Source organism: Berghia stephanieae, chromosome 1 (genome assembly GCF_034508935.2).
Source record: "Berghia stephanieae isolate SIO BIC M18660-M18661 chromosome 1, UCSD_Bste_1.3, whole genome shotgun sequence".
Lineage (NCBI taxonomy): Eukaryota > Metazoa > Mollusca > Gastropoda > Nudibranchia > Aeolidiidae > Berghia > Berghia stephanieae.
The window spans coordinates 38,469,482-38,483,668 of NC_088360.1; the positions used below are offsets into that span (position 1 = coordinate 38,469,482).

General features: G+C 34.4%; 1 protein-coding gene across 1 annotated transcript in view; it reads left to right on the forward strand.

The window, feature by feature from the left end:
- Window positions 1-12,114, forward strand: part of LOC144973960 (uncharacterized) — a 28,809-nt gene extending 16,695 nt beyond the window's left edge. Inside the window, exons 10-13 of the mRNA XM_078916853.1 lie at window positions 2,089-2,201; window positions 3,741-3,849; window positions 5,946-6,079; window positions 7,680-12,114. Coding sequence (XP_078772979.1) covers window positions 2,089-2,201; window positions 3,741-3,849; window positions 5,946-6,079; window positions 7,680-8,214 — 891 coding nt within the window. The 3' untranslated portion in view covers window positions 8,215-12,114. The remainder of the gene's footprint in view (window positions 1-2,088; window positions 2,202-3,740; window positions 3,850-5,945; window positions 6,080-7,679) is intronic.
- Window positions 12,115-14,187: the final 2,073 nt, after the last annotated feature.

A 14,187-nucleotide genomic window follows, 5' to 3' on the forward strand; every position in this document is an offset into this window, starting at 1 on the left:
AGGGATGCTTGCTCTCTCCATTCCTGTTCATCCTTGCCATTGATTGGCTAATGAAGGAAACCTCCAAAGGGAGAAGAAATGGGATACAGTGGACCCCCTGGACACAGTTGGATGATCTGGATTTTGCAGATGATCTGGCTCTTTTGTCCCACACCCAGGACCAGATGCAAGCAAAAACCACAATTATAAACAGCCTCTCGGAATTAATTGGTCTAAGAATACACCCTGCAAAGTCAAAGGTCTTGAGGATAGGTACGCGTCAAAGGGAGCAGATCAAAGTAAAAGATCAGGAACTCGAAGATATAGACACTTTCTGCTATCTCGGAAGTATAATTGACAAGGATGGAGGCACGGAAGCAGAGGTGAAAGCACGAATAGGAAAGGCACAGGCTGCATTCACATCTTTGAACAGAGTTTGGAGAACTAAAGATATCTCCCTTCAACTAAAGCTAAGACTTGTCAACTCAAACGTGAAGTCTGTCCTACTGTATGGATGTGAAACTTGGAACGCATCACAGGCATGTATAAGGAGGGTACAGATTTTTGTAAACAGGTGCATGCATAAGCTACTCAGAATAAAATGGATGGATAGAATAAAAAATGAAGAAGTATGGAAAAGAACACAGCAGAAACCAGTGGGAGAGGATATAGGAAGAAGACGATGGAGGTGGATTGGACACACGCTTAGAAAGAATGACTCAACTATAACAAAGAAAGTATTGGACTGGAACCCTCAGGGCAGAAGATCAAGGGGAAGGCCACGAGGAACATGGAGAAGAATTAAAGAAGCTGATATACAGAGAAGTGGTAAGACCTGGAATGAGATAAAAAAGTTGGCTCAGGATAGAGAAGGATGGAAACTGTTTGTCTGTGGCCTATACCCTGACCCAGGGTGAAAAAGGCAATGATGATCTTCCAGCGCCCATTGGTGACACAATAGAAAATGTCATCTTCTATCGATCTATTAAGTCGTTCTTGCTTAATTGTGCTTTGTAGTGTCACTAACATACATAAGATAAAATATCATGTGATTATAATGTTCATATCTGCACTCCACTCACCGAGATCTTTTATTTGAGATGCTACAAGACTATGTTTACATAAATTCTTAAATAGTCAATTTTGGACAATTTTAGGTCTATTTTGACCTTAAATAAGCGCCAACTCCGTAACGACTTCTTCGAATACTTCCAAATTTGGCATATACTTTGTACATTGCACTCTCTACAACTTTTGTTTTTAAAGACATATAAAATTGTTTATAGTTTTTGTTTTAAAAAGTTTGACAGATGTTTAAAATCGCAAAAAAAAAAAATTTTTCGACCTTTTAACGTCGATATTTTAAAAGATAATGTTTTCAGTACCATATTTTTAATATGGACGTATAAAATAACTTTCAGGCTTTCTTTTGAAACCAATATTAAGGCTCTACAACAAAAATTGGCAAAGTTATCAACATTCAAAGTTTGTTAGTCCTTGTCTAATTTTTCTGCACCACGTGACCTTTCAGGGGCGATAACTCTGTAAAGGCTACACTTGCAAAGTGGCTAACATCGATTTTTTAACACTTCTCTGGGTACTCTTTAAGAAAATATGGGTGTACAAAAATCCCAAACTGCCAGCCCACGGTCTAAGATGAATGCATTGTTATGAGGGAATATTTCTTTTCCTCATAAGTACTTGACATGTATTTACTATTGCTGATACAACTTTAATTTGTCAATCGTACCATGAGACTGAAAAGGAAATTCTTCTAGGGATGATGTTCGTCTACAACACAGTTCTTTCCCTCTATTGAATTAGACTCAGATTCTTCATTCATTGCTGTGTGAATAGAATATAAAAAGTTGTGAGGGGGATAAGGGAGGCGGTTTTAAATTACATTTTATGGACTGTATTAAAAAGTTAGGTTGACTTTTTACAGATTTAGCTCCAGAGTCCCCAATTTTTGTTCTTATTTCGAAATGTAGGGATAGAATCTCCATTGTTTTTCCTAATTTTTGCTTTTTAACTAGTTTTTCTTTAATTTGATTTTAAGATTTGAATAATGTGTATCATATTGATCTAATTTTTTTTTTCTTACAACAGTTATCAGGCTCCCTGATTGAAGACGTAGTGAAAAGCATTCCTGACCAGTGTGTCCATTTTGAGGGTTTATTTGACAGTCTGAGAACATTGCCAACTCAGGCAAAAATATCCGAGTAGGTCTTGATTTATTCATATTCCTATTAAAAATTTTTTTTTACCAGTTCAAGGATATTCTCATTTGATCTTAGTCAAAGTAGTAAATAGGTCTATAATCACCTGTTGGTCATGTTGCTGACATTTAAGTAGGACCAGATTTTGCACTACAATAAACACTAGTTCAACTCGCAGTCTTAACTTACTCAATCCTAGAGATGTTTGCTACTTTTCAAAATTGGCAAATTATATTAAAATTGAGCATGTACATAGTTTTATTCAACAATCATTAACATGCAAAAACTAAAAAACATTAGCTTTGATTCTACGCCTATAATTTGTCTCGTAAAAATGTAATAAATAGGCATGGGATAAAAGTAACCCGGGTAAACTTCGGGTATAGTCGGTGTTAGGGTAGTGAGTTAAGAAAATATTGGTTGCTTTTCTTCAAAGAGTATATCACACAGTCCAATACTGTACAAAATCTCAAATTCATTGCCAGGCAATTAGTTGAGGTAATATGTAATCTATATCTATTTTTATTTCTGCTTCTAGCTACTTAAAATTAAAAAGATATAATTGCTCTTAGGATTTTATGCCTTGCAGTGATGCGAAAACTCCGGTTTCACCGGAAAAAAATATCTGGTCTGGAGCTTGATATTCCAGGTTACGGGCAACTTCTGTCGGTGAGGTCAAATTGTTCCAAGGATACCCCTCCACCCTCTAACCACCACATCATTTTCACTGCCACCACTACTACAACCACCATCATTACATCATCATCACTAGCCTTAGTTTACTGATGATGTGTTCTTGGAATCTATATTGGTTCCCGTATTTATTCCCCTTATTCTCGTGTGTTTTTAATAAATATAGACTTTATACTATCCCATCCTCTTCCTTTTTACTGAAGCTGAAATAACCTTAATGTGTGGAGGCACATAAAAAACCTTTTAGAACAAAAAACAAATATTAATTTGTGGACTGGAGAAAAGTCAAATGAGTAAAAAGTAAAAATATTAAAGAAAAACCCAAACTTGTCTTTTACATCCCTTTAAAATTGTGTGAGGCATTTATGATAAGAAATTGCATGCGTTCAGAAGAAAAAAATGTTTTGTCTGGTGTGCATTACATGAAAGGAATCAAATACTAACATAACCAATATTTTTGAGCAAGAGAACTTTCAGCATTCAGTTTTACCATTTTGCTACTTCAACTATTGCACATTTCCTCTGTTACTCTTTGTGATTCTGGCACACCTTTTATTTAGAGGACATAAAATATGATTTAGAGTGTTTTGTTTGTTTTCAGCGTTTTCTCTGTCCGAAAAAAAAAATATTGCAATATTGCCTAACAGACGTCATGTCTCGTTCTACATGTTAAGTGTTGCTGTTAGCTAGGGACCCCTTGTAAAGCGTTTGAGCACATTTAGTGGGTATTGCGCTATATAAAAGCATAAACTTAATTTCCCAGATATGTAGGTTAAGCCATTTCTCAATTTCACTGAAGACATATTTCACTAGAAAAAATGGTATTTGATCCTTCATTTGTATTCTCAGGAATGCCAAATTTCATGTGGATAAAATAGTCAAGTTGAAAGATGATGACTGGGAGACATCCTTGCCTGCTGCCACCAGTACTGCCTACAATCCTTATGCTCAAAATTCGGTGGGTCGGTTTTTCTTTCAATAATCTCGCTCCTCCTTTTTCCTATCCCACTTCTTTGTCAGTTTACAGGCCTGTAAATCTTCCATCTATTGTCGGATTTCAGACAGTACGATTTTGCTCTTAAGTGCTAATATTAAAAAAAATAATAATAGTAAAAATGAAATTCGTAACGTCAAAGAACAGAACCAATAAAAAAGAAAATTAAAGAGTTTTATTTCGTTTCTCAAAAAAAAAATAGATTTTATTCCATTTCAAATGCCGACTTAAAAAAAAAAACAAAACAAAAAACTCTTCATTTGTCGCATCAAAGACCAAACAAAACTTGCCGTTTATCAGTTAGCTAAAATATTATCATGCCACCTACACTCTCCGCTAGACGTTGATGTATTCACTGCCTGGCCACAGCCAGTGAGAGTGGGTCGCGAAGTTCGCGTGAGTCGTCTTCACACACACACCTAGTCAGTAAATAACGCACGCAAAGAAGTGTGTCGAACCGGACCGGATGGTTTCTCTTTATTTTGCTACCGACACACATGCATATCTCCGGTTCTTATTTCTCAGTCTCTATATTTCTTTGGTTCCGTCCGGATGTGAGACGGAATAAAATAATGCGAAATAATTATTTTTCTTCGAAATATATATTCTTCTTTGAAAACTCTCACACGGCCGCACCACCTCCTCTTCTTCTTCTTCGTCGTCGTCGTCGTCGTCATCTTCTTCTTCCTCTTCTTCTTCTTCTTCTTCTTCTTCTTCTTCTTCTTCTTCTTCTTCTTCTTCTTCTTCTTCTTCTTCTTCTTCTTCTTCTTCTTCTTCTTCTTCTTCTTCTTCTTCTTCTTCTTCTACTTCTTCTTCTATAAGAATTAATCCAAATAAACGAAAGAATCAGCGTAAACATTTAACACAAACAGGAGCGAAGATACGCAGCTTCCTCGGTGTCAAGCACGAGATACACATCCTTCAAAAGGGTAGGAATTGTTCTCTTCCTTTCATTTTACAACTAACTCAGACCTGGACCCTCAAATAATTGGAATTTTTTTTTTGGTACCATAAAATAAGGACCTCGTTATAAATAAGTAGGGGAAAGTGACCTGATTTGACTAGTCAATTCACGTGTCATATTTGTGTTGTGTCCATATTTTTGTCCTGTTGTGTCTATTTTCGTGTTCAAAAAGTTCCGACAATTTTTTCACCAACCATTTACAGGCCTGAGTTTAGTTTTGATGTTTTATGCATGTCAAAGTTTCAGATGAAGAGATACAGTGGTCTCCGCTTAAGAACATGGTCAAATGAGTTATTTTCTTTTTTTTTTTTTTGAGAAATAATTGTTTTTTCCTTGTAAATTGTTTCTCTGTTATGTAACCCTAAAGTTATTAGTTTTTGATATATTGTGCTTTTTATGAATTCGAGTGTATCTTCATAGGAGGATCGTTTTTTGTGCCTTGATGGGAATTTTAGGTAATGTCAAAATAGACATATTGATGAATTGCTTGCGAAATCTTCTGTTTCCTATTTGAACCAGTCCCCTTTCTTTTCTTTTGTTTTCTTTTTTTTTTTTTCTTTTTTTTTTTTGGTGCTTTTAACTTCAGATCTGTAACTTTTCAGCTATCATTTTCCTATTTACAGATGTTGAAATGACCTAAAAGTGTTGTAAGCGCTGAAAAACCCTGAAAAGCTTTATAAAAACAAACATCAAACTTGTGTTTGAATTATATCATTATCCAAATATGGATTACGACATAGTAGACAGGATTATGATTTTCAGCCTATGGAAAGCCACACCATATGCAGACTTGAGGCAGTCACTCAAACACATAACCAGAATAGACTTCAAAGTTTACTTATCATTGGCAACAGGATCCATATAGATATATTTCACAAACATACTTTAAGCAGTACCATGTTTAATCGCTTAAATGGCTTTTTTTTATATAAGAAAGACAGTGTGACGTGTACACAACATTAGAAAATTCTCTGTCAGATTAGATGTGGTTTTTAAAAAATGTTATGCACATGTCACATAGCATTAAAAACTTTTGTTCAGTACATTCAATGTTTTCATGTAATTTATTTAGTATTTCTCATTCTATCCTTGGCAGTATTACGAGGCTGGTCAAGAGGACCAAGGTACAGTTTACTATGACTCACCTGGAAAAGAAGCAGAAGAATCAGGGAGCCATTTGTTGACGGAAGAGGAGGAAGCTGATTTCTTGGCATGGCAGTCATACCAGTAGTAAGTAATCAGTGCTTGGAAAGGTGTCAATGCCAAAAATTTAGAAAACTTGTTTAAATTCATTATCTTGTAAAAATTTGTTTTTTGTTGCCTTTATTAAAAATTCATAGTGGAAATTTATGCCTCTTTAGAATTCATTATTAGTTCATCCAATTGAATCAAATTGCATCTTTTAACAAGCCATGCAAGGTTAAAATTCCTGGCCACGCAGAATTGAGCACACAAAAACAAAAAGTGCTTATAATTATTCAGGCACAAACCCAAAATTATGCAACTATAGGTATGTCTTCTCATCCAATTATATGACCCCCCCAAAAAAAAAAGGCTTACCACAAAAAACAGAAAAAACAAAAAAAAAAACAACATAATAAAACTGATTACCATATTGTTTATTATAATGGGGGAAAAAAAAGAATATTACTCTTTGTTTTATCGCTGTTATATTTGATTTTTTTTCCTGAGTTATTGTCCTTTTGACATAAACAATCAAATTACCGAAAGTGCTTTATCACTTTGAAGTCACAATATTACAATAATCCTCCCACACACCTCCCTTTGAAAACATCACTCATTAAAAAAAAAAAGAAAGAAAGGAAAAGAAAATCACGTCCAGCATAAAAATCAGGGAGGTTTGGCTTGATTACAGTTTTTCTGACCCAAAGCCTTACTGCAATCTGTTTTAACTGTGACTAGATCTATTTCCTCTATTGTAATGTACCGGTTTCCAGGTAGTAGTGATGAACTCTAAAAAGATGGGAAATCCCCAACTCAATATATTTGACATGGTAAGCAGACCTAAAAATGGTGTTTGAATATTCTTTTGAACCTACACTGTTACTAAAGCTGGCTTAGCAAAAAAATTAGGATCATAGCAGAAAAAGAAAGACTGAGATTATTTAATTAGATTATTTTATTGGGAGTGCTCTTCCAATTGAGCTATCAGTGACCCGGTTATCTGAGTATATTGCAGTGCTGATGGTTTTCCTCGGATCCGCGGAAATCCGCGATTTTTGTGTCAGAGGAGGAATATCCTCCTATAAAAAAACTCATTTTTCTCAATCAAATTTTCTGGCTTTTGAGAGATTTGATGTGTGATGGTCCAAACTGTTCCAGTTTCCCCATTATCCAGAAGATAGCTAGAGTAGTTTATCATCTCAATGGCTCTAAAAGTGGGGGTTAGTGAAGTAAACATGTGGCGTAAAGAAAACCATTTATAATTTTCCTCCTTTTTCCCTTTTTGTCACCATTAGCACTGAATATTGAATAAAAAAATAAAATTGTCACATATGTTAGGATTGAGAAACAAATAATTTGTTGTGACTGATATATCAGAGGATTTTTGCCATGTATTAATTATTTGATTTCTTGCATTCTATTTTTTATCCACGCTAATTTTACTGTTATATAATGTACCTGTACGATATATATATATATTTTGAAACATTAGTCTTGAATATAATTTTTATCATATTGGTTATTTGTTTTGATTTGAGGTGGAAAATCTGAATGGTGATATAATTTTGTTTGGTTTTTATTCTGCATTCACTATTATAATATTTTCTTTTACTTGACTGAAAGCTAACTATGTTGCAATCCTCAGCGATGGCTATAAGCAAGATCCAGGAATGGGCTTTGAAATGGAGGAAGCTTATGAGGAATTTCTCAAACAGCAGACTCCAAGTAATTACAATAGCTTCCAAATGCCATCATCTGGCACTGGGCCCAAAGCATCTGCTCCAGTGTCTGCTGTACCGGCTGCACCAGCTGCACCTGCTGCCCTTGGTCCAGACCCTTACCATTACTACGGCCAACATAATGCACCTGCTGCCCCCACCCACCACAATGCCCATCATCCTTATGGTAGTGGTGGAGGCTTCTACCCACAGGAGACTCATTATCAACAACAACAACAACAATTGCAACAACAGCATTATCCTCTGCAGCATCATCATCAGCCATATGCGAATGTTCAGTACAACCACCAACTCCATCAACAACAAATGCCGCCACCGCCACAACAACCACAACATCCACAATATCCTATTCAGCACCAACAGCAGTATCAACCTCCGCAGCCTCGCTACTCGAGTCATAATCCCCCTCCCCAAAATGACCAATACCATTTTAGGAGGTGATCTATTCTTTGTCGATTGGCAGGTTTTGTATACAGCTTTTTTTTTTTCATCTTCTTAGTTTCCACTTTTTTTTTTAGTTATAGGGTTTTTTGGTTTCTTTATTTAAAAATCAAAATTGAGAAGAGAGTGTTAGACTGAAGGGAGCATGTCACGAATTAATTGATACACCGCTGATTATTCCACTTTCTTTTTATAATGATATTAAAATGTATTAATCTTTTTGGGCATGATTTATACCCTTTACAATTTGGCAATATGGGAAAAGACTTGGGTCTTGCTGAGTGCAGCATATTATATTGAAAATGCAACATGACAATGTTCAGGTGGCACAAATCCATTCACTCCATTTGTTCACTCATTTAAAGTTAAAGCGAGTTAAGGGTGGTTGCTGCTTCTTTTGATAGTATCTATTTCCCTTCTTGCCATCCCTTTCTGTAAAGCTTTCTTCCTGTGTCCTGGAATTGAATTGTTTGTTTTTGTTTAGCCTCTCACCTGGGCCACTCATCAGTCATTTTCACTATTTTATACTTGAATATTATCCTCCTGTGTATTAAAAAGAATTTTTTTTCCATAGTAGGCAGGGGGGGGGGGGGTACATCCGGTTCCCCTATGTCTTACTTTTTCTTGGGTGCTTTAATTGTAATTCTAGAACATTTTACTGGGTGGGGTTCCTTACCTTCCATAGTGGGCAGGGAGGTACTTACTGTGTCTTCTTCCCACCTATATCTGTTTTCCAACATGCTTTCTATCTTTGTCTTGGAATGGGATTACTTGGTTTTGTCTAGGCCCTGGCCGGAAACCTTGGCTGGGAGGGAAACAGTCAAATGTTTAGTTAGAGTTTTGGGAGATGATATATTTTTCCTTGTAAATCATCTCTCTCCTATGCACTGCATTATGTTTCTTTATATTATGTATGATTTGTAAATCATTTGAGTGTATTCCTCTTAGCGGGGACTTGTGCTTGTGTCTGGATGAGACTTTTAGTGATTTCAAACTAAGTACTTTGATAGTGTGCTTTTGGAATCTACACCTGTTTCTTATTTGAACCAATTCCCCTTTGTCTTCCCTTTTCTTGGATGCTTTATTGTAATTCTAGAACTTTTTACTATCCCATTTTCTTCCTGTTTACCGGCGCTGATAATGTGTTGCAAACGCCGTAAAACCCTTAAAAACAAAAACAAACTAGAACATTTTACTATCCCATTTTCTTCCTTTTTACTGGCGCTGATACAACCTAAATGTGTTTCAAGCGCCGTAAAACCCTTAGAATTAAAGCATAATCGGATAAAATAGATATTGATCAAAGCGATGATATATTTCTTTGTAGTTTATTTGATTGTTTTTATTTATTTTTTGTTTGTTTTGTTTTTCTTTTTTGTTTAGCTGTTGTTATTGATTATGACTTGTGTGAAATATGAAATGGTCAGGCCTGTGTAATAAGATGCACTTTATTTCTCTTAATAATTGTACAGTGGAATCAAAGTAAGGTTTTGGTATTGTTTTCTATAAAATTTATTCTGTGACATCATGACATATTTTTGATTAATTTTTAAATATTGGTTATATTTGTTTCTCGTTTTTCTTTAGTCAATTTGTACTGATAAAATGTATATGGTATTTTATGTACATAATTACAAGTTTACTTATTACTATCTTGAACTTATTTATCATTGTTGCATTGGAGGATTTTTTTTTCTGTTGGTTTGGAAGGTTTTCTATCTCCACAATGAGATCATAACTCTTTCGCTTAGCAGATTCATAAATTGCTATGTTCAGGTAGACCTGACCTTATTAATGAAGCATGCAATTTAATGCGTGGTTACTTAAAAGATTAATTAAGTAATTAACTCATTGCATGAATCCTGTTATAATGACATAAATTATCAATAGTTTTGAGATAACAACAACAAAAAAATCCCCTGGACTGGAGGTTAGGGTTAGGGGTATCTTATTATTTCATAGAGGTTTTGTTTTGTTCTTTGTTTTTTTCCCATTTTGTTTTGTTTTTAATTAATTAATTTTTTTTTTGCCAGCCAGATGCGTTCCCTTCATAATTATTCTAATAGATTGTAAATAGTTCAGGTCACATGTGAGTTGTGTCCTTTCAACAAATCAGTACTTTTTTTGCCAGCCAAAACAAGTGAGACTGAGAGGGGTTTTTTTTTGCTTCCTATAGCAGACAGGATTCACTAGCTGTGTCTTCAATCCCCTATTTGTTTTCTGAGTTTGCTGTCTATCTTTGGCTGGGAATGGCATTCTGGGTAGGGTTCCTGACCTCCCAAAGTGAGCAGGGAGGCACTTACTGTCTTCTATCCCTCCTTTTCTGTTTTCCAACTTGCTTTCTGTCTTTGTCCTTGGATGAGATTACTTGGAATTGTCCTGGCCTTTGCCAGATACCCGAGCTGGGAGGGAAACAGTCAAATGTATAGTGAGAGTTTTGGGAGATGATATTTTTTGTCTTGTAAATCATCTCTCTGTTATGCACTGTATTATGTTTTGTTTACACATTATATATGATTTGTAAACATTTGAGCGTTTTTTTCTTAGTAAGGACCTGTGCTTGTGTCTGGATGAGACTTTTAGGTGATCTCAAACCAAGTACTTTGATAGTGTGCTCTTGGAGTCTACATCTGTTTCCAACTTGAACCAATTCCCCTTTTTTTCACCTGTTCTCGGGTGCTTTAATTGTAATTATGGAACTTTTTACTATTCAATTCTCTTTCTTTTTTACTGGCGCTGATATGACCTTAAGGTCTTGCAAGCGCCATAAAACTCTTAAAGACAAACATTGGAATGGGATTACTAAGTTTTGTCCTGGCCCTGACTGGAGTCCTTGACTAAGAGGGAAACAAATATATTGTGTTATTTTTGGGAGATGATATTTCTTTTCCTTGTAAAATCATCTCTCTCTTATGTACTGTTACATTTTTTTGTATTGAATATATAATGGTATGTAAACATTTGAGTGTTTCCCTTTTAGTGGAATCCAGTGCTTATCTGGATGAGCCTTAGTTTGCTCTTGGAATCTACATCTGTTTCCTATTTAAACCATTCCTCCTTCTCTTACTTTTTCTTGTGTGCTTTCAATTGTAAATCTATATTTTTCTATTATTATCCCATTTTCTTCCTTTTTACTGAAATGTACTCTAAGTGTTGCAAGCGACGTTAAATCCTTAAAAACAAAACAGACAAAGCAAGTGAGCAATTTCCTTAACAGCACTCAATTAAAGATAATCCTTACCCACTTTATTGACATAGAAACCTAAACAATCTGCTTGCTCACACAATCATTACTTACCATCAAAATCGTGACTCTCCTATTTCACAAACAAACCCTTACCTGGAGATGTCGCAATGGATATTTCATTTTTCTTGCTGAAAAAGTCTTGTAAAGAGGCGTATTTGTTTTTTTGTTGTTATTGTTTTTATTTATTTTTTTGTATTGTTTATTTTGTTTATTATCGTTTTGTTTTAAAATAACCTTTAAAATGTGAACACCAACTACTACTACTACTACTACTACTACTACTACTACTACTACTACTACTACTACTACTACTACTACTACTACTACTACTACTACTACTACTACTACTACACTTACTACTACTACTACTACTATTATTACTACTGCTACTACTATTACTACTACTACTACTACTACTACTACTACTACTACTACTACTGTTACTACTACTACTACTACTACTACTACTACTACTATTACTACTGTTGCTACTACTACTGCTGCTACTGTTACTACTACTACTACTACTACTACTACTACTACTACTACTACTACTATTACTACTGTTGCTACTACTGCTGCTGCTACTGTTACTACTACTACTACTACTACTACTACTACTACTACTACTACTACTTACTATTACTACTGTTGCTACTACTGCTGCTCTACTGTTACTACTACTACTACTACTACTACTACTACTACTACTACTACTACTACTTACTACTACTACTACTACTACTATACTACTACTACTACTACTACTACTACTACTACTACTACTACTACTACTACTACTACTAATACTACAACTCCTACTTACATATATATTATATGTTTTTTTTTGTTGTTTTTTTAAATATTCCCTCTCTCTATGAGTTTAAAATGCTAATCAGATTTGGGTCTGACAAACTCACAACTTCCTTTATTCTTGTGCTGACTTAATTTTAGGCGAGTGTTGTTTAACTGATATAATAATAATAATAATGATATTGGGTAATAATAATAAAAATAAACGTGAATATTTTGACAGATCCTGGACATCTAACTTTTCGTCGTTAAAGTCAGCGTTTATCAATCTTCTCATTATTAAAATTTTTATGATAATTAATAATGGTAATAATAATAATAATAATAATAATAATAATAATAATAATATAATAATAATAATAATAATATATAATAATAATAATAATAGTAATAATATTGATAATAATAATAGTAATAATGATGATGATGATAATAACAATCATACTGTAATAATAGTTATTATTATTATCATGATCAACTTCATAATTATAATCTGTTGTAATATAGTATGCATGCATTCGGTCTACCTTTTGCCTTGTTTCATTTCGAAAAGAAAGATTAACTCACATTCATTGGGCATTTGTAAGTGATATATATATATAAAGATATATATATTATGTATATTGTAAATAATCACGTTGCTTTGTTGTTAAGCCTTGTTACAAATTGATTGTAAATGATAACAGTAAAGGAATAAATGATGGGATTACTAAGTTATTTGTTAAAATGCTCATGGTTATTCAGGCTGACATACAATGAATGAAATTTACCGAATTTCTTTTATGTAAATATGCAATCAGGTTTATTATAAAAGTAATTCGGTGACTCATGTAGGAGTGTGATTATTACATTTTTAAAATATTGGATGTATGCTGTTTTGTGTATAAGATTGTTATTGCCACATACATGGACTGTTAATATTATCTGGTAAACGGGTGAAAAAGATGTTTGGACTGAAACTATCGACTAAAAGCAGAAATAGCCCATTAAATAAAAGAATTGAGAAATTCAGCCATAATTTTGTTATTGCCTCATTTAATATAATAGAAAGTAGGTTTGTACATGGCACTGAAATAACCAAACAGATTAAAAATTTATCTCAAATGCTGTGTAACATGAACCAGATGTGGGTGGAGATCTCCTTAGGGCAGGGGCACTATTGTCATACGTTTTTGATCGGTCTACACCCCAGTTATCTCTCATTGTTACAATTTGGTTGTATATCTCTTAGTTGAAATAATATATCTGGGTGGGGTTCCTACCTCCCATAGCGGGCAGGGAGGTACTAGCTGTGTCTTCTATCCCCTCTTATCTGTTTTCCAATTGCTTTCTGTCTTTGTCTTGGAATGAGATTGCTTGGTTTTGTACTGACCTTGGACGGAGTCCTTGGCTGAGAGGGAAACAGTTGAATGTATAGTTATAGTTTTGGGAGATGATATTTTTTTCCTTGTAAATCATCTCTCTGTTATGTACTGTGACTCTTTTCATTTTTAACATATGATTTGTAAACATTTGAGTGTGTTCCTCTTAGTGGGATCTGTGCTTGTGTCTGGATGAGACTTTTAGGTAATCTCAAACTAGGTACTTTGACGTTGTGCTCATGGAATCTACATCTGTTCCCTATTTGAACCAATTCCCCTTTGTTTTACCTTTTCTTTTGTGCGTTAATTGTAATTCTAGAACTTTTTACTATCCCATTTTCTTCCTTTTTACTGGCGCTGATATAACCTAAATGTGTTGCAAGCGCCGTAGAACCCTTAAAAACAAACAAAACAAACGAATAATATATCCTTGAGTTTTCCATTTTCAACATTTTTCTTTAGCATCTTACCTATGAGTATATGGAGCTCTGGATTATAAATTGCCTTATTGTCCTGTCGTGTTGTGCTTTCCATACCTTGGTCATTCAAAAC